The sequence below is a fragment of the Salvia splendens genome, chromosome 10 (genome assembly GCF_004379255.2).
Source record: "Salvia splendens isolate huo1 chromosome 10, SspV2, whole genome shotgun sequence".
NCBI lineage: Eukaryota > Viridiplantae > Streptophyta > Magnoliopsida > Lamiales > Lamiaceae > Salvia > Salvia splendens.
The window spans coordinates 7,043,241-7,056,534 of record NC_056041.1 but is presented as its reverse complement, the minus strand read 5'-3'; the positions used below and the strand labels follow the sequence as shown (position 1 = coordinate 7,056,534).

The following is a 13,294-nucleotide window of genomic DNA, read 5'->3' as shown; positions in this document are numbered from 1 at the left end:
AATAATACTCCTCCAATTTTTTCCGCACGTGGAATGAATGCAACGTAATTGCTTTTGGTGTTAGGCTGTTAGCTAGTAATACTGTATAATGGTGTGAAAATTTAAAATGAGTTTTTCTGTAATAAAAGTGTAAGAATATCAATAGTATTATCTTTTCTCTATTATAAAAACATAGGAGTACGTGATATTAAATATTGACAAAAACACCCTCAAATATCTCGTCCAGATTTGTGCTAATTGTTCTTTAGAATAGTCTGCACACAAACAAACTAAATTAAGTCGTAGCAAAATCTTATTAATTATTTTATTAAATTGATATCGCCTGTTATGTATAGATTTAAAAATTTCAGATAAAAATGCAAATTTTAGTCAATTTTTTTTCTCCAATTTCATTTTCATTGGGCTCGTTCTGCAAAATGGGTCAAAAACAGACTGAAATCAATTGGTTGGGTCCATGATGTGTATGTTGGGTTTGGTCATTGATTCGAACACTTTCAGGCCTAGGTCAGGTGAAGAGTGAAGAGTTTTCTGGAATTCGCGGGAGAATTGAGCATTGGGGTTTAGCAGAGTGAAGACGATTGAAAGCCTTGAATTACGCAGAACACTGAACAAAACCTCAATTTGGAGAAGAATGGATGCAGACACGGCTTTAGAATTAGTGAAGAAAGGCGCTACGCTTCTCGCGCTCGACGTCCCTCCATACACTCTATTCGGTATTGATACCCAGGTAGTCATTTCTCACATTATGTGATGTGTGTGAGTGCGTGTTTTGCATTTCAGCTTTCTCCATGCTCATTTCTGTGTTTCTCTGCAGATGTTTTCGGTAGGTCCTAATTTTAAGGGTGTCAAAATGATTCCTCCCGGTACTCACTTTATCTACTATAGCTCTTGTAACAGGTGACCAATTGTTAACACTCAACGTAACTATTAGAAATGTTCTTGAATACTTTCAATGTCATATGATTACATTAATCATTTTAGCTCTTGTTATTTCTTACAGGGAAGGCAGTGAGTTTTCTCCGATAATTGGTTTCTTCATCAATGCAAGCTCATCAGAGGTGTTTAGCCTAATTATGTTTTTTTTTTCAGTTGCTGCTTGTAATGTACACGTAAGACACTATGATTGTTGAATTTCACGAAGATATGTACAACTATATGTTTAGTTCATCTCATTACATCTCAGCTTGTAAAGGCTACTAGTAGAGAAGATGCCACTGTTGATTGGGAAATAGGTAGAGAACGAAGATAAGAGAAAGAACATGATAACAACGAAGAGTAAAGCAGTAAACAAAAGATAAAAACTCTCCTGTGAAGATGCAGCTCCCCCCCGAAAGGGCCACGTCAACATGCTTAACTCAAACTGTATTTCTTGACGATTCGTACGTAGGACATAAGCCCTAATTATAATAAAGTACTGTCAGACACCCAACAAAAATAAAACTCTTAACTTGTGTCTACTTCTAAAAGGTAAATCTGCAGGAACATAGCTGGGAAGCAGGGAACAGTGTCTATAAGCTACTTTTGACTTACGATGAGGAATTTGCTGGTGTTCTGTTGTTAATTAATGGAGGCATAGGGTGTAAAGACACCCTGAATGTTTATTAGGATTTACATAAACCCACCTAAAAAATTTGGGCTCATTGGATGGTTTGTTAACTAACTGATATTTTGCACTATCACCTTCCTAACACTATCTCATGATTTTCTCCGGTCATTTAATTATTCTCGCAGCTGGATATCTTATACCCGGGGCCTTCAATGAACTCTGTTGATTGCATGTTACCATATCAAATCAATTCTAAAGTTCTAACTTCAACTCCGAATGCAAAAAGTTTTTATACATCAGTTGCTAGCTAATGAGTGCAGAGTGCCACATCCTGAAATCGTAATTCTCCGATGGAATATAAGCTGCTTATATATTTTCCCCCAGAAATCTGTCCTTTGAGGCAACATTGTTCAAGATTAACATTGTGTATCCTTAACATGACTATGGAAGGTGATTGTTCGGAGATGGGATCAGAAGGAAGAGCGGCTAGTCAAAGTTTTAGAGGAAGAGGTGAGTGTTTGTGCAACCATATGTTTACATTTTTTCTGATGACTCATAGTATGCACATAAAGTGGCACACTGGCATCAAATTCTTACCTAGCTTTCCTTGGATGGCTGGGCTAATTTGCGTGTGTTAATACCCAACTGTCTCTTATGATAAATAAATGACCAACACATTTTTGGCAAGCGGTATCTTTAACTTGCCATGATGGGTACCTTATGTTAATGCATAATTCTGCTTCTTCATGAAAAATGATATTGGAAGCTGAATTGGCTTAGTGATCTAGTAAACTCTTGACTCCAAATATCTCATGGACTTCATGGAATTATATTTATGTTGGAAAAAAGTCATGCTATCGTTCAGCAATGCTGGCTTATAACATGATTATGAAGCTTTTCCTAAAATTCTATTTTATACAGGAAGACAGATATTCTGATGCCGTTAAAAGACTGGAATTTGATATGCAGCTCGGACCATATGCATTAAATCAATACGGGGATTGGATACATTTGTCCAACTTCATTACCAAGGATACTCTTGAACGTCTTGGTAGGTATTATAACGTTTCGAGGGTGTATCTGCTATGTGTTCTTGCATCTCATGTTGATCCATTTTGGCCTTCTATTCTATTGTGTATATGGCTTGTAATTACTAGAACTAAATAATGACAGGAATTGACCTCATTACATGACAAAATAATTGTTATTGGTATTCACCTTGGTCAAATATACCCATACTAGGAAAAATATCTGCCAGTTTATTTTACTGAAGGTGGGGTCATGACTTGGATAGAGTCTCTCATTAAGTCACGACTTTTGCTGTAGTTAGCTTCTACTATATGATAACTTGGTTCAGACATGATTAGACAAACGAAAGATAAAATCAATGGTCACATTGGCATTGTTAAGATTTATGTACCAACACTGTTCTTTATATTAAAAATAAAATTTGAGTTCGTCTGTTCTTCATTAATTGTGACTAGAGTAAATATGCAGGTTCAGTGTTCATTGGAAAATTGAACTTCATGCATATCCATATCTAAAACATATGGCATGTTACAGAGCCTCTATTGGGTCATTGGGTGTCATGATCACTTAGTGGAGGCACTACTTTTTGGAACTTAATATATCATGGTTACCTTTGTTATCTATGTTCACGTTAAATTAGATACTGTCAGATTTCTAATTTCAAATGCAGTCATTCGGATTTGTATATATCCCTTCATGCTGATGCATTTGTCTATTTTCACTCGTTGACTGGGATATACTCTTTTTTAGAACCTATTGGAGGGGATATCACAATTGCGTGTGAATCTGAAATGTTTTCTGGAACATCCATGGAGAAATCTTTGGCTGAGCAGTTAAAGAACAGCAAGTTTTCAGGTCATGAAAAAAAGTCCCAAAAGCAAGGTTGCTACTACACTACTGTTCCCCGAGTTGTCAAACAAAAGGGAATCTATGGGGAGGATATCACTAGTTTGAATCTCGACAAGGTATTCAAATTATTACTTTCTGAATTGGTATTTTATGCTATTGCTTACTATGGGAATTATTCTACTAATTTCAGACACATCTCCTCGAAACCATATTGATCAAAGAATATGGGGGTGATGAAAACGCACTTCTAGCAGAATTGCAGTTTGCATTTATTGCATTTCTGGTAATGAAAAAGTCTTATATCTGAGATTTATTATATGTTCTGAAAAATGAGAACTTATACACTGTGCTCATGTGTCATATATTATGCAGATGGGTCAATCTCTTCAAGCATTTGTGCAATGGAAGCTCTTAGTGAGTCTCTTACTTGGCTGTACAGAATCTGTAAGTGCTCATGATCATCAGATTCCTCGAATGTTGTAATATTTGATTGAGATGCAAATTGTGATCGACAGTATCTGTTAATTATTTCCCCTGTCAAAGTCTTTTGTGATGTGAGTATTGGTTAAATATGAAACTTCACATGCAGACATGCTGTAGTCATTGGAAATCTAACTAGTTAGAATTGTTTATTGGAAACTGTGATCCTTGAACTTTGTATATCATGCATAAATGTGGAGGTTAGTCGGCAGCCTTCTTAAGCCTGTCTTGGGCATTAGAATTCATTTTTTGTTTGCCTCCCACAGTAGCCAATTAGGAGCTTTATCTATGTCAAATTAAGCATAGGTGGAAGATATGAAATTTCATTCTGGAGTTGGATAATTCTTATGAAACTTGGACTTCATTTACTAATAGGTTGTTTCTCTAGTCTTGTAAATGAATAGAATATGGATATTATCATACATGTGTAATAATGACCCCTTTGCAATTCATCTTTACATTTAGTTACAAAAGTTTATTATTTAAAAAGGCATATCCAAATGATGTTTATCTGAATGCATATCTGAATGATATTTATCTCAATGCACATGTAATATCTTACAAATTTATGCAAACTCTTATCTCTAATTTGTTGCCTCTAATCTTTCCATGTTTTCTTCTTCCTTGTAGCCTCTTCGTTCCAGGAGTTCTCTATTTACCAAGGTATATTATTCATCCTCTGCTCTCTACTTTATGACCAAGGTGGCAATGTGGTTGCTTAATGCTTATTTGCATATGTCATAGAAAGATCCACTGAGAAGTGAGAAGTGAGAACCCTCCTCTCCATTTTCCTTGTAATTTTTTCCCGAAAAAGTGATTTTCTTTATTGTCACATCTGCAATCATGTGTATACTGTTCATGCTCTCTCTATATGATCAAGGAGGGAATACAGTTGCCTGATATGTGCATCTCAGAGAAAGGTCTACTGAGAACTCTCCTCTCCCTCTGAGGTCTCTTTATACTCTTTTGATGGTGATCTCTTAGTTTCAGTAGACCTTTCTCTCAAGAAAGTAATTTCCCTCTTTGTCACATCTGCAATTTTGTGTATATGATTGATAAAAGTTTGTCACAGTTGAGTTGCTATACTATTTTTTTCTTCATCACATGAAAAAATACAATGCACTTCTTAACCAAGAGGACTTGCCATCCAATGATTTGTTAGGATCGTCGACTGCAACATTAGTTTGATATTGTCCGCTTTGGGTCAAGCCCGCACGAATTTGTTTTTGGGTCACTCCCAAAAGGCCTCAAACTAATTTTGGGGTTGGACAGGAATTATATACACCTTCCAACTTCCCTCCCTCATCCGATGTGGGATGAGTTTGTAACCCCACAAACCTCCCCTCAAACCGAGACCACATCGGGAACGCAGTCGACACGAACATGGGTCGTTCCAGCCCTGGCCCCTGGGTCATCCTGGGCCCGACTCTAACCCGAGTCCTTCAGGGCCCGACCCTAACCGGGGCTCATCCAGGCACAACCCATAGCCACCTGGGCTCTAATACCACTTGTTAGGATCGTCGACTGCAACATTAGTTTGATATTGTCCGCTTTGGGTCAAGCCCGCACGGATTTGTTTTTGGGTCACTCCCAAAAGGCCTCAAACTAATTTTGGGGTTGGACAGGAATTATATAAACCTTCCAACTTCCCTCCCTCATCCGATGTGGGATGGGTTTGTAACCCAACATGATTTTCAGCTTTATGGGCCAGGCTGTATGTGTTAAGTGGATACATCATCTACAAGGCATTTGGCTAGTTTATGCATTTATCACCAAAAAAACTACCGACTCCCACACATGGTGCTTGTTGATCAAAGGTCAACTGGACTTCTATAGCTGCACTACACATTTATGATTTTGTTAGCGATTATGGTTTTGGAAAATAACCAAAATGATAGCCTAAGAAACTGGAGCATTTGATCATGAGTAATAGGTTTAGGAAATGTGATTTTCTACTCTTTGGTGACAAATTCCTCTCCCTCTCCAATTCGGTCTTAAATCTTAATATAGCATAATTACTTTTGCAACAAAGGCATAGTTCTCATTTTCTCTGCCATTGTCTTCTGCTGGTTTCTAAGACAACTTAATTCACAGTTTATGAAGGTCATATATTATCAGTTAAAGTTTGGGTTTCAAAAGGAACAAAAGTTTACTGGTGATGTGCCTCAAGGAGTGTCAGCATTATTGGAAGAGTCTTGGTTATCTTCCGATAGCTTTTTGCATCGGTTATGCAAGGTAATGTTATCATTACAGTCTATTAGAAAAAAAATATATATCCAGATATGATTATCGCCATGTGTGCCTTTTTTTACTTATATTACATGATTTTTGTCCCTCGGTTCATGCTGAAATTTTTCTTTTAACTTTTGTATTGGAAATTTAACATGTTCACAAAAGATTGGAAATTTCTGGTATTCCTTTATGAGCACTAGGTCATCAGATGTGCATAAGATCTACTTTTTGTATTGCAGGATTTCTTTTCGGTGGTGTTCGAAGCTCCAGTGGTGGATGGGGATCTTCTTACTTGGGTGAGTTATCCTAATATCATCTTGGCTATTTTGTGAGAATGAAGATCTGTTACAACCATCAAGGTTCATTGTAAACTGATAAAATACAACTGAGCTTAGTTTTGTGTTTCCAAAAGATGAGAGCGAATTTGGTAATAGTTATCTTAACGTAATTTCCATGACTTGAGCACCAAGGCCATTGTCAATTTATAACTTTGCCATTAAAAGAATCAAATAAACAGAAGCTTGGCACTTTTGGAGAGTAAGATGGAGCTGTGTTGGTTGAGAGCTTTCACATGTTGCCTTTTTAAGATGGCATTGCTGAATTTATGCTTTTGATTTTGTAAGACGAGAAGGCTGAGGTCACTGCTCGAAGAGACTATAGGATGGAATTTCGAGGAGAATGGTGCAGCTGATGGAGTCGACTTTGACGAAGAAGATGAGGTGCATGAGCCACTTTTAATCTATCTCATTATATTATATTTATGCTAATCATTCTTCAAATCTTGCAGTATGCTCCAGTGGTGGTGAATTTGGATGAAGGAGTATTTTGATCTTACTTGAGAATGTAGTTGTCTATGAATATACAAGAGACATAGATTGTTGTGTTGTATGTAGTTTCAATCAACCACCAGCCTTACTCTTCAAATTAACAGACAAGCTCGTGCATGTTGATATTGTGATTTATTTAGTGATTAACTTATTTTGCAACTGAAATTAAAGGAAGTTACACTGTAATAACAAATTAAATGTACCAAAAGTTGTTATGTTTAGGCAATTAACCATTTTATATAATATTTTTCTAAGTATACGCACTTGAAACCGTTAGTGTCTTCAGAAAAATTATAGTCTGATAATATAGCGTCATTGATTATTAGTATTATGTATATATTCTTTTAATCCCTTAACCAAATCTATTTCGCAGTAGTATTTAAAAACTTGGTGATTGGTATTTGTGTTTCCTAAACCAGAGCAATAGTTTCATATTACGTTAACTTGTACGTAATTTATTCAAAACAATTTTGTGTACCTTCTCAACTCTTAATTGTTTAACTTTTGTGCCCATCAAAATGTTTCCTTTCAATTAAAGCAAACTTTATTCAGTCAAATTTTGATGTTTTGGAACTTTATTTTGTGTTAAAGGCTTTTTTGGTGCACTAAAGCACATCGTGTCTTATGCCAAAGCTATGTTCACTGTAATGCTATGTTGTGATCGTTGATGTATAGAGCGACTTCTACTTTTGAAGTGGAAGACAAAATTAATAAACAAAAACAGATTTTGTGAGTATGCAACTATGAGAGTGCATGTTCGATGATAGCTTAGTAGATTTGATAACTAATATCAAGCTATATCTTTTTTTTTCGACGTCCATCTTCTAAAAATTCAAGTTAAATGTGTTTATCCTGAAACAATTCTAAAATTGGTCATCCTTGAAAAGTTTCTCACGGTTACATTCCCAAAGCAAATATGGCATAATTTTTAAAATACATAAAAAATAATCTTTTGCCTTTCAAAATGTTGCAAATATTGAACGAAGCAATATTTTCCACCTTCTAAAGATGGAATTGGATCTTCGAAAAGACTATGCAATATGCCATGTTTGTAGTTTTTTTTACAAAATGAGGGCCACGTAATTTTTAAGCTAATTTTTTTGTCAAGTAGTCCCGTCCTCAATAATAGTACTAGAACATTAATTAGTCATATATTTTAATATAATAATTGGTAGATATAGTTTTAGTGAATAAAAATAATAATATATAAAGATTTCATAATCTGGATTGTTCATATTTTTTAGTAAAAAAATATATATTTAGAAGGTTGAAATATAACATACTAGAATATGTGCTATTTTTGGAGACCTTAAATGTACTCTAGTAATTGTGCTATACATACTATCATTGTTGTAATTTGTCCAAAACGTAAGGGTGTAAGAATCAACCCAATTAATCATATATACTCGATTTATTTTGGATTCTTCTTCTCGAAACATCTACTCAAGTTAAAAAATGAGTGTTTCAAACTGCTAAAAGAATTAGTACTGGATTTCAGTGGGTTACAAACCCAGCCCAAGCGAAAAGCACTAACTGATGTGAAATGAATTAAATACATAATTAATTTCACTTAGTATTTGTTTATTTAAAATTTTAATCTTCGAGTAGAAAAAAATGAAATCAAAGTGGATTAAAATGTAATCAAATATATGTTTATTGAATTTATAGTTGATTGTTACTTTAGTTTCCATCGGTTTAGGGTGGGCTCAAAGCACAGAATCTAATTCCATAATCGCAAATTTAAAGCTACGTATGTGTCTAAATTTTTGAATCTCCATTTCACCAATTTTTGTCCTGATTTGACTATTCCACTCTCTTTCACCTAAGCTTTTAAAGATTGATTAGCACTTTTTACAGTATAATCTAGATCTCCCTACATATAATATATACGTAAATGTAATTAAAGTAGTAATTAACTGTTTACGATTATAGGTCAACCCACTACGAATTAATTGGACGAGAGGCAACTCAAAAAATCATTTTGAGATGACTAGCTTGAAAATATGCTCATTTTATGTTATTATGATTTTGACAAAAAATTAAATTTAGAAGTTAACATATATCAAGAGAAACCTTATATTAATCGAATTGACATTTAGCACATAGTATAAGACAAAGATTTTCGTAATTCGGCAATAATTTATAGCCCGAATAAAAATTACTAATATACTGTATTAAATAAAGTAGTCGTAAATTGGTAATTATTTTTTTTAGTAATTTTCATAATTACTTTTGTAATTCGACCAAAAGATAGAATCTAAAGCACAATTAACCCAAAATAATACTTTTCGATCGTCTGATACATTTTCATTCATTAGACTATGTTCATATTTTCCATTCTAAATAATTTATAAAAAAGTACCCCAACTTTATTATTATTAATATACTTTAATAATGCTATAACAAAAGTGCGGCGTCTCTTTTTGTCGCCAGAAATATGTGAAGAAGAACGTAGCTACGAATGTTCAAAATATGTGATTTTCATTTACTAAAATTTATTCTGAAATTCTATTGGAGTTCAGCTTGACAAAGTGGTCAAAATGCTAAGCTCTTTGGAATTTAGAGTTAGAAAAAGAGAATAATAGTTTGAGACACAAAATTGGCATATTATTGTAGATGCATGTTCATCAGTTACCTAAAATCATTTGAAGACAATCATTTGGGTAGAATCATTTAGAGCCAAATCTAGTACTAATTGATTGACAGATGTCTCCGATAATTATATTATACTAATTAAAAGTTGTTGCGAATATTAATTAGCTAGCAAGTAACTTTATATGATCGGAATTCTGTACATGTCCCATATATAGTCCCACAAATTTCTATATACTCTTCGCATTGTGTCCAATTTTAATAGGACACTAATAAACTAATGGACTTATTCAGTGATCCCAGATCACTTTATCTATCGTGAATCTTTTATTAACGGACAATCGAAGTTATTAGATCGAATAGGGATAGAATACGCAATGTTATATTTTATAAACTACGATATTTTGTATTTGTATGGGGTTATTGCTAGGGCAAATACCTGAAATCCAAATAATTGATCCGAATTAAAACAAAATACTAGTACTCATAAAATTTGGAAGGGGAGAAGACGATGATGGAATGAGGAGAACGACAGCGCAAAAAAAAGGGGAGAGGAAACGGCGTGTGGTGGAGGAGGGGGCGACACGCGGTACAAAATAAGAAGAAGAAGAGGAGGAGGAAAAAGGTGGGTTGTACTTGTAGCTCGCCATTTTGTGGCATGACCATTTGATTTCTAATAAAAAAACTTGCACCCAAATCTTTTTCTAGGAGTTTTAGAAAATATTAGTAAAATTTTCATGCAATTTCTGATTTTTCTATTTGAAACAAATTTTATACTACTAGTTTGGATTCAGTTTCTCGGACAATTCGAGTTTGTTCAGTTCGGAAAAATTTACTAATCGAAATCTGAATACTCACTCTAGTTATTTGAATGTAAATTTAAGAAGTTTCAACCGATTTTGGTTTTCTAATACTATTAGCTTTAAAATTTGCTTGTTTATTACTGAATTATTGATTTGATAAAAATTTGCTATTCTGGCAAATATAAATACTAACCTGACTTGTTGATTAATTGATGTTAATATAATCGAATGATAATTAAAAGGATCGATGTCGCAAATATTTAACAAAACCATGTCGTTTTGGCTCAAATCACATTTTTAAAGTTGAGAACTGTAACATGCGATGAGACCAGTATAAAAACACTGAAACGTTGGAAACAAAACACTAGCTTAAAAGGTAGAATTCCATAAAAAATCTGAAAAAAAAAACTTCTCCTTTTGAAAGTTGCAAATATAGTCTTGGTCTACATTTTTTTGCTCAAGATTCTAACGTGGGAGACTCGAATATAACTTGGAAATGTAGGCAGTAGGCGTCTCGGCTACATTTTGCAACTTTTTAAAAGATCATTTTTTTTTGTTCTTTCCTTTCCTTTCCTTTCCTTTTTGAGAATTTGAAAGTAAGACTATTTTTATTTATATCTCGAAGGAATCGTTAAAATTAAGTACAGGAAATCCACTGCCAAGTAGTAAAATTTAACAAAGGAATCCACCTTAAGTGTGTGCAACAAGTAGCCACAAAAGCTAATTCAACACCTAAAAGTTGTTCCCTCTCCCAACAAAAGAAACAAATAAAGAGAAAAAAAGAAAAAAACAAGCAAACCAAGAAAACAACTGCTGAAATTGTCAACTAAGCCATAAACGTAGAACTGAGTTTCATTTCATATATGCCTCAAATACTTATTATTCTCACTCATCATCTTTCGTTTTATAAGTCAAAATAGCCTCTTTCCAAAAGAGGAAAAACCCTCATACCACAAGGCAGAGGAACACCTATATGAGTATATAATAACTAATGAAAAATAAATAGTAGTATAATAATCAATAATTAATTACATTATAGAGCAAGCATTAGGGTTGTCTTCACTGAAGAGATATGTCATGGCTTCTTCAGTTGCATTTGGCAGAGGGACGGTGGCGGCCTGAACGTTCCGTACAAAGCCAGCTGGCGCCTTCTTGTCGTAGACTTGAGCGACATGAGGGTTCTGAACAAAGTTGTATGGAATGAAAGGCCAGAATTCAGCTTTCTTTCCTGTGTTATTCACTCTCTTCAAAACTTTGTTGGGATCGACATAGCCATTCACTGTCACACGGCTTAGTTTTCGGTTTATGTCGATGGATTTCACTCCTGCTATATCAATGATCAAGTCATTATGAAGATTGCATGGACATAAAATTTGGTCCAATTCAGGCTTGTTAGCAAAATAAAATGAAAATCACAAGTAGCATGACAAATTTTTAAGTTGAAGCTATAAATGCTACATTTTTGGGAACACTCACAACTTGATGAAAAAAAATTAGTTGTAGAAAGAATTACCATACTAGGAACTAGGAAGAGAAAAGGGTTTAGAGGAATTAATTAATGGGAAGGAAAGAGGTAAATTAAGATTGTGAACCTTTGATGTGTTTGATGGCATTCTTTACTCTTCTCTCACATCCATCACAGTCCATTTTCACTCTGATCTCAACCGTCTGCAACATAAGCCCATAAGTAAATATGTAGAAATACATTTTTGAATAGTTGTGTGTGTTTATTGTGTGTGAGAAGCTAAGGAGGTAGCAATGTGGTCGATGATGATGATGATGTCGATGATGATGATGATGATGAAGAAGACGTACCTGCATTGATTTCCTTTTGTTTCTAGTTGTAGTGGAAGTGCACAACCTCAAGAGATAGTTGAGAGCACCCATATTTTGCTACTTCTCACCACAAGTCAATGAAAAAGAGGTCGTATTGTGTTTATTCTATTATATAGACCTCAATATGTATAAAGTGGGAATATATAGGAAGATAAGGAGTAATTGTTAATTTATAAATAGTATAAAGTCCTCTCTTTGTCAAAAAAGTTGTGTTTTGAAGCCTTATAAGGGGGGTTTGTTTTGTACCACATTTTGTGGAACAAAAATATGGAGAGGGTCAAGTGAATAAATATATTTTATATAATTTGTCACATGTAAAAAGATGAGGTTTTACCAAACTAACACAACTTGTCTTACATGAAACCTCTGAGAAAAATAATACTAGTATTTTAATTTATTCTTTTTATTTTTTACTTTTATTTCTTAAGAAGATCAACAATATTCTCCATCTATCCCCGCAACCTATTAATTGTGCTTTATTGTCTTCTTTTGCTCGTTATATTTTCCATGTTAATAAATAACTATGTTCCACTTTCTGAAAATAAAATCTAACAAGAACATGGTTATGTATAAAAAAATTCCACTTGGGCATGGACCAAAAATACTTAGAAAATTTTAAATTGATATGATTGGCAAATTGATGTATTAAATTTCTCATTTCTGTTCAATCTTCACGATTTGAGGTGAAAAATACCTTATGGGTTCTATTATTTGTTGATGGTGATAGGCTAATTAAGAAATATTTGTATACTTGAAAAAGTGTTAGGTTTCAATGGGTGCGGACCAGTTTTATATTGATATATATTGCAAAATGCCCCAATAATTGTTCTTGTTCCTTGATTCTGTCCGCAACGGAGTACTACTTTTGTTTGGTTCTTTTCTTCTTTTTATCTTCCTTCCTCTTTTCATTCCTAATTGATTAGTGCGTGTATACGGCTGTGTTGCTAATCAAATTGAAACATTGCTCTTAAATGTACATTCTCATTTCTTGACATACTATAAAAATTAATAAATATAGTCATCCATATCTATCTAGCAGTATCTTTCAATAGGTTTATGACCGTGAAAATTTTATTTTTCTTTAGTCAACTTTACAGTAC

At 34.0% G+C, this 13,294-nt stretch overlaps 2 protein-coding genes across 3 annotated transcripts; one reads left to right on the top strand and one right to left on the bottom strand.

Annotated features, from left to right (window-relative positions):
* Nucleotides 1-374: 374 nt before the first annotated feature.
* LOC121750925 (protein AAR2 homolog) lies at nucleotides 375-7,128 on the top strand. The gene is made up of 13 exons (XM_042145590.1): nucleotides 375-727; nucleotides 815-897; nucleotides 1,001-1,058; nucleotides 1,997-2,056; nucleotides 2,468-2,597; nucleotides 3,326-3,540; nucleotides 3,615-3,707; nucleotides 3,797-3,868; nucleotides 4,535-4,567; nucleotides 5,999-6,139; nucleotides 6,376-6,432; nucleotides 6,760-6,855; nucleotides 6,924-7,128. Exons 1-13 carry the CDS (start codon nucleotides 632-634, stop codon nucleotides 6,963-6,965), a joined length of 1,176 nt encoding a protein of 391 aa, XP_042001524.1. The 5' UTR covers nucleotides 375-631; the 3' UTR covers nucleotides 6,966-7,128.
* A 4,057-nt stretch (nucleotides 7,129-11,185) lies between these two features.
* Nucleotides 11,186-12,328, bottom strand: LOC121750984 (heavy metal-associated isoprenylated plant protein 20-like). Of its 2 annotated transcripts, none has more exons than XM_042145687.1 (3): nucleotides 12,174-12,328; nucleotides 11,951-12,026; nucleotides 11,186-11,685 (listed from the first exon to the last, which is right to left on the bottom strand). In XM_042145687.1, the coding sequence occupies exons 1-3, from the start codon at nucleotides 12,243-12,245 to the stop codon at nucleotides 11,387-11,389; spliced, it is 447 nt and encodes a 148-aa protein (XP_042001621.1). In that variant the 5' UTR covers nucleotides 12,246-12,328; the 3' UTR covers nucleotides 11,186-11,386. The 2 variants fall into 2 exon arrangements, with proteins under 2 accessions (XP_042001621.1, XP_042001623.1); XM_042145689.1 differs by having other exon boundaries at nucleotides 11,186-11,682.
* Nucleotides 12,329-13,294: the final 966 nt, after the last annotated feature.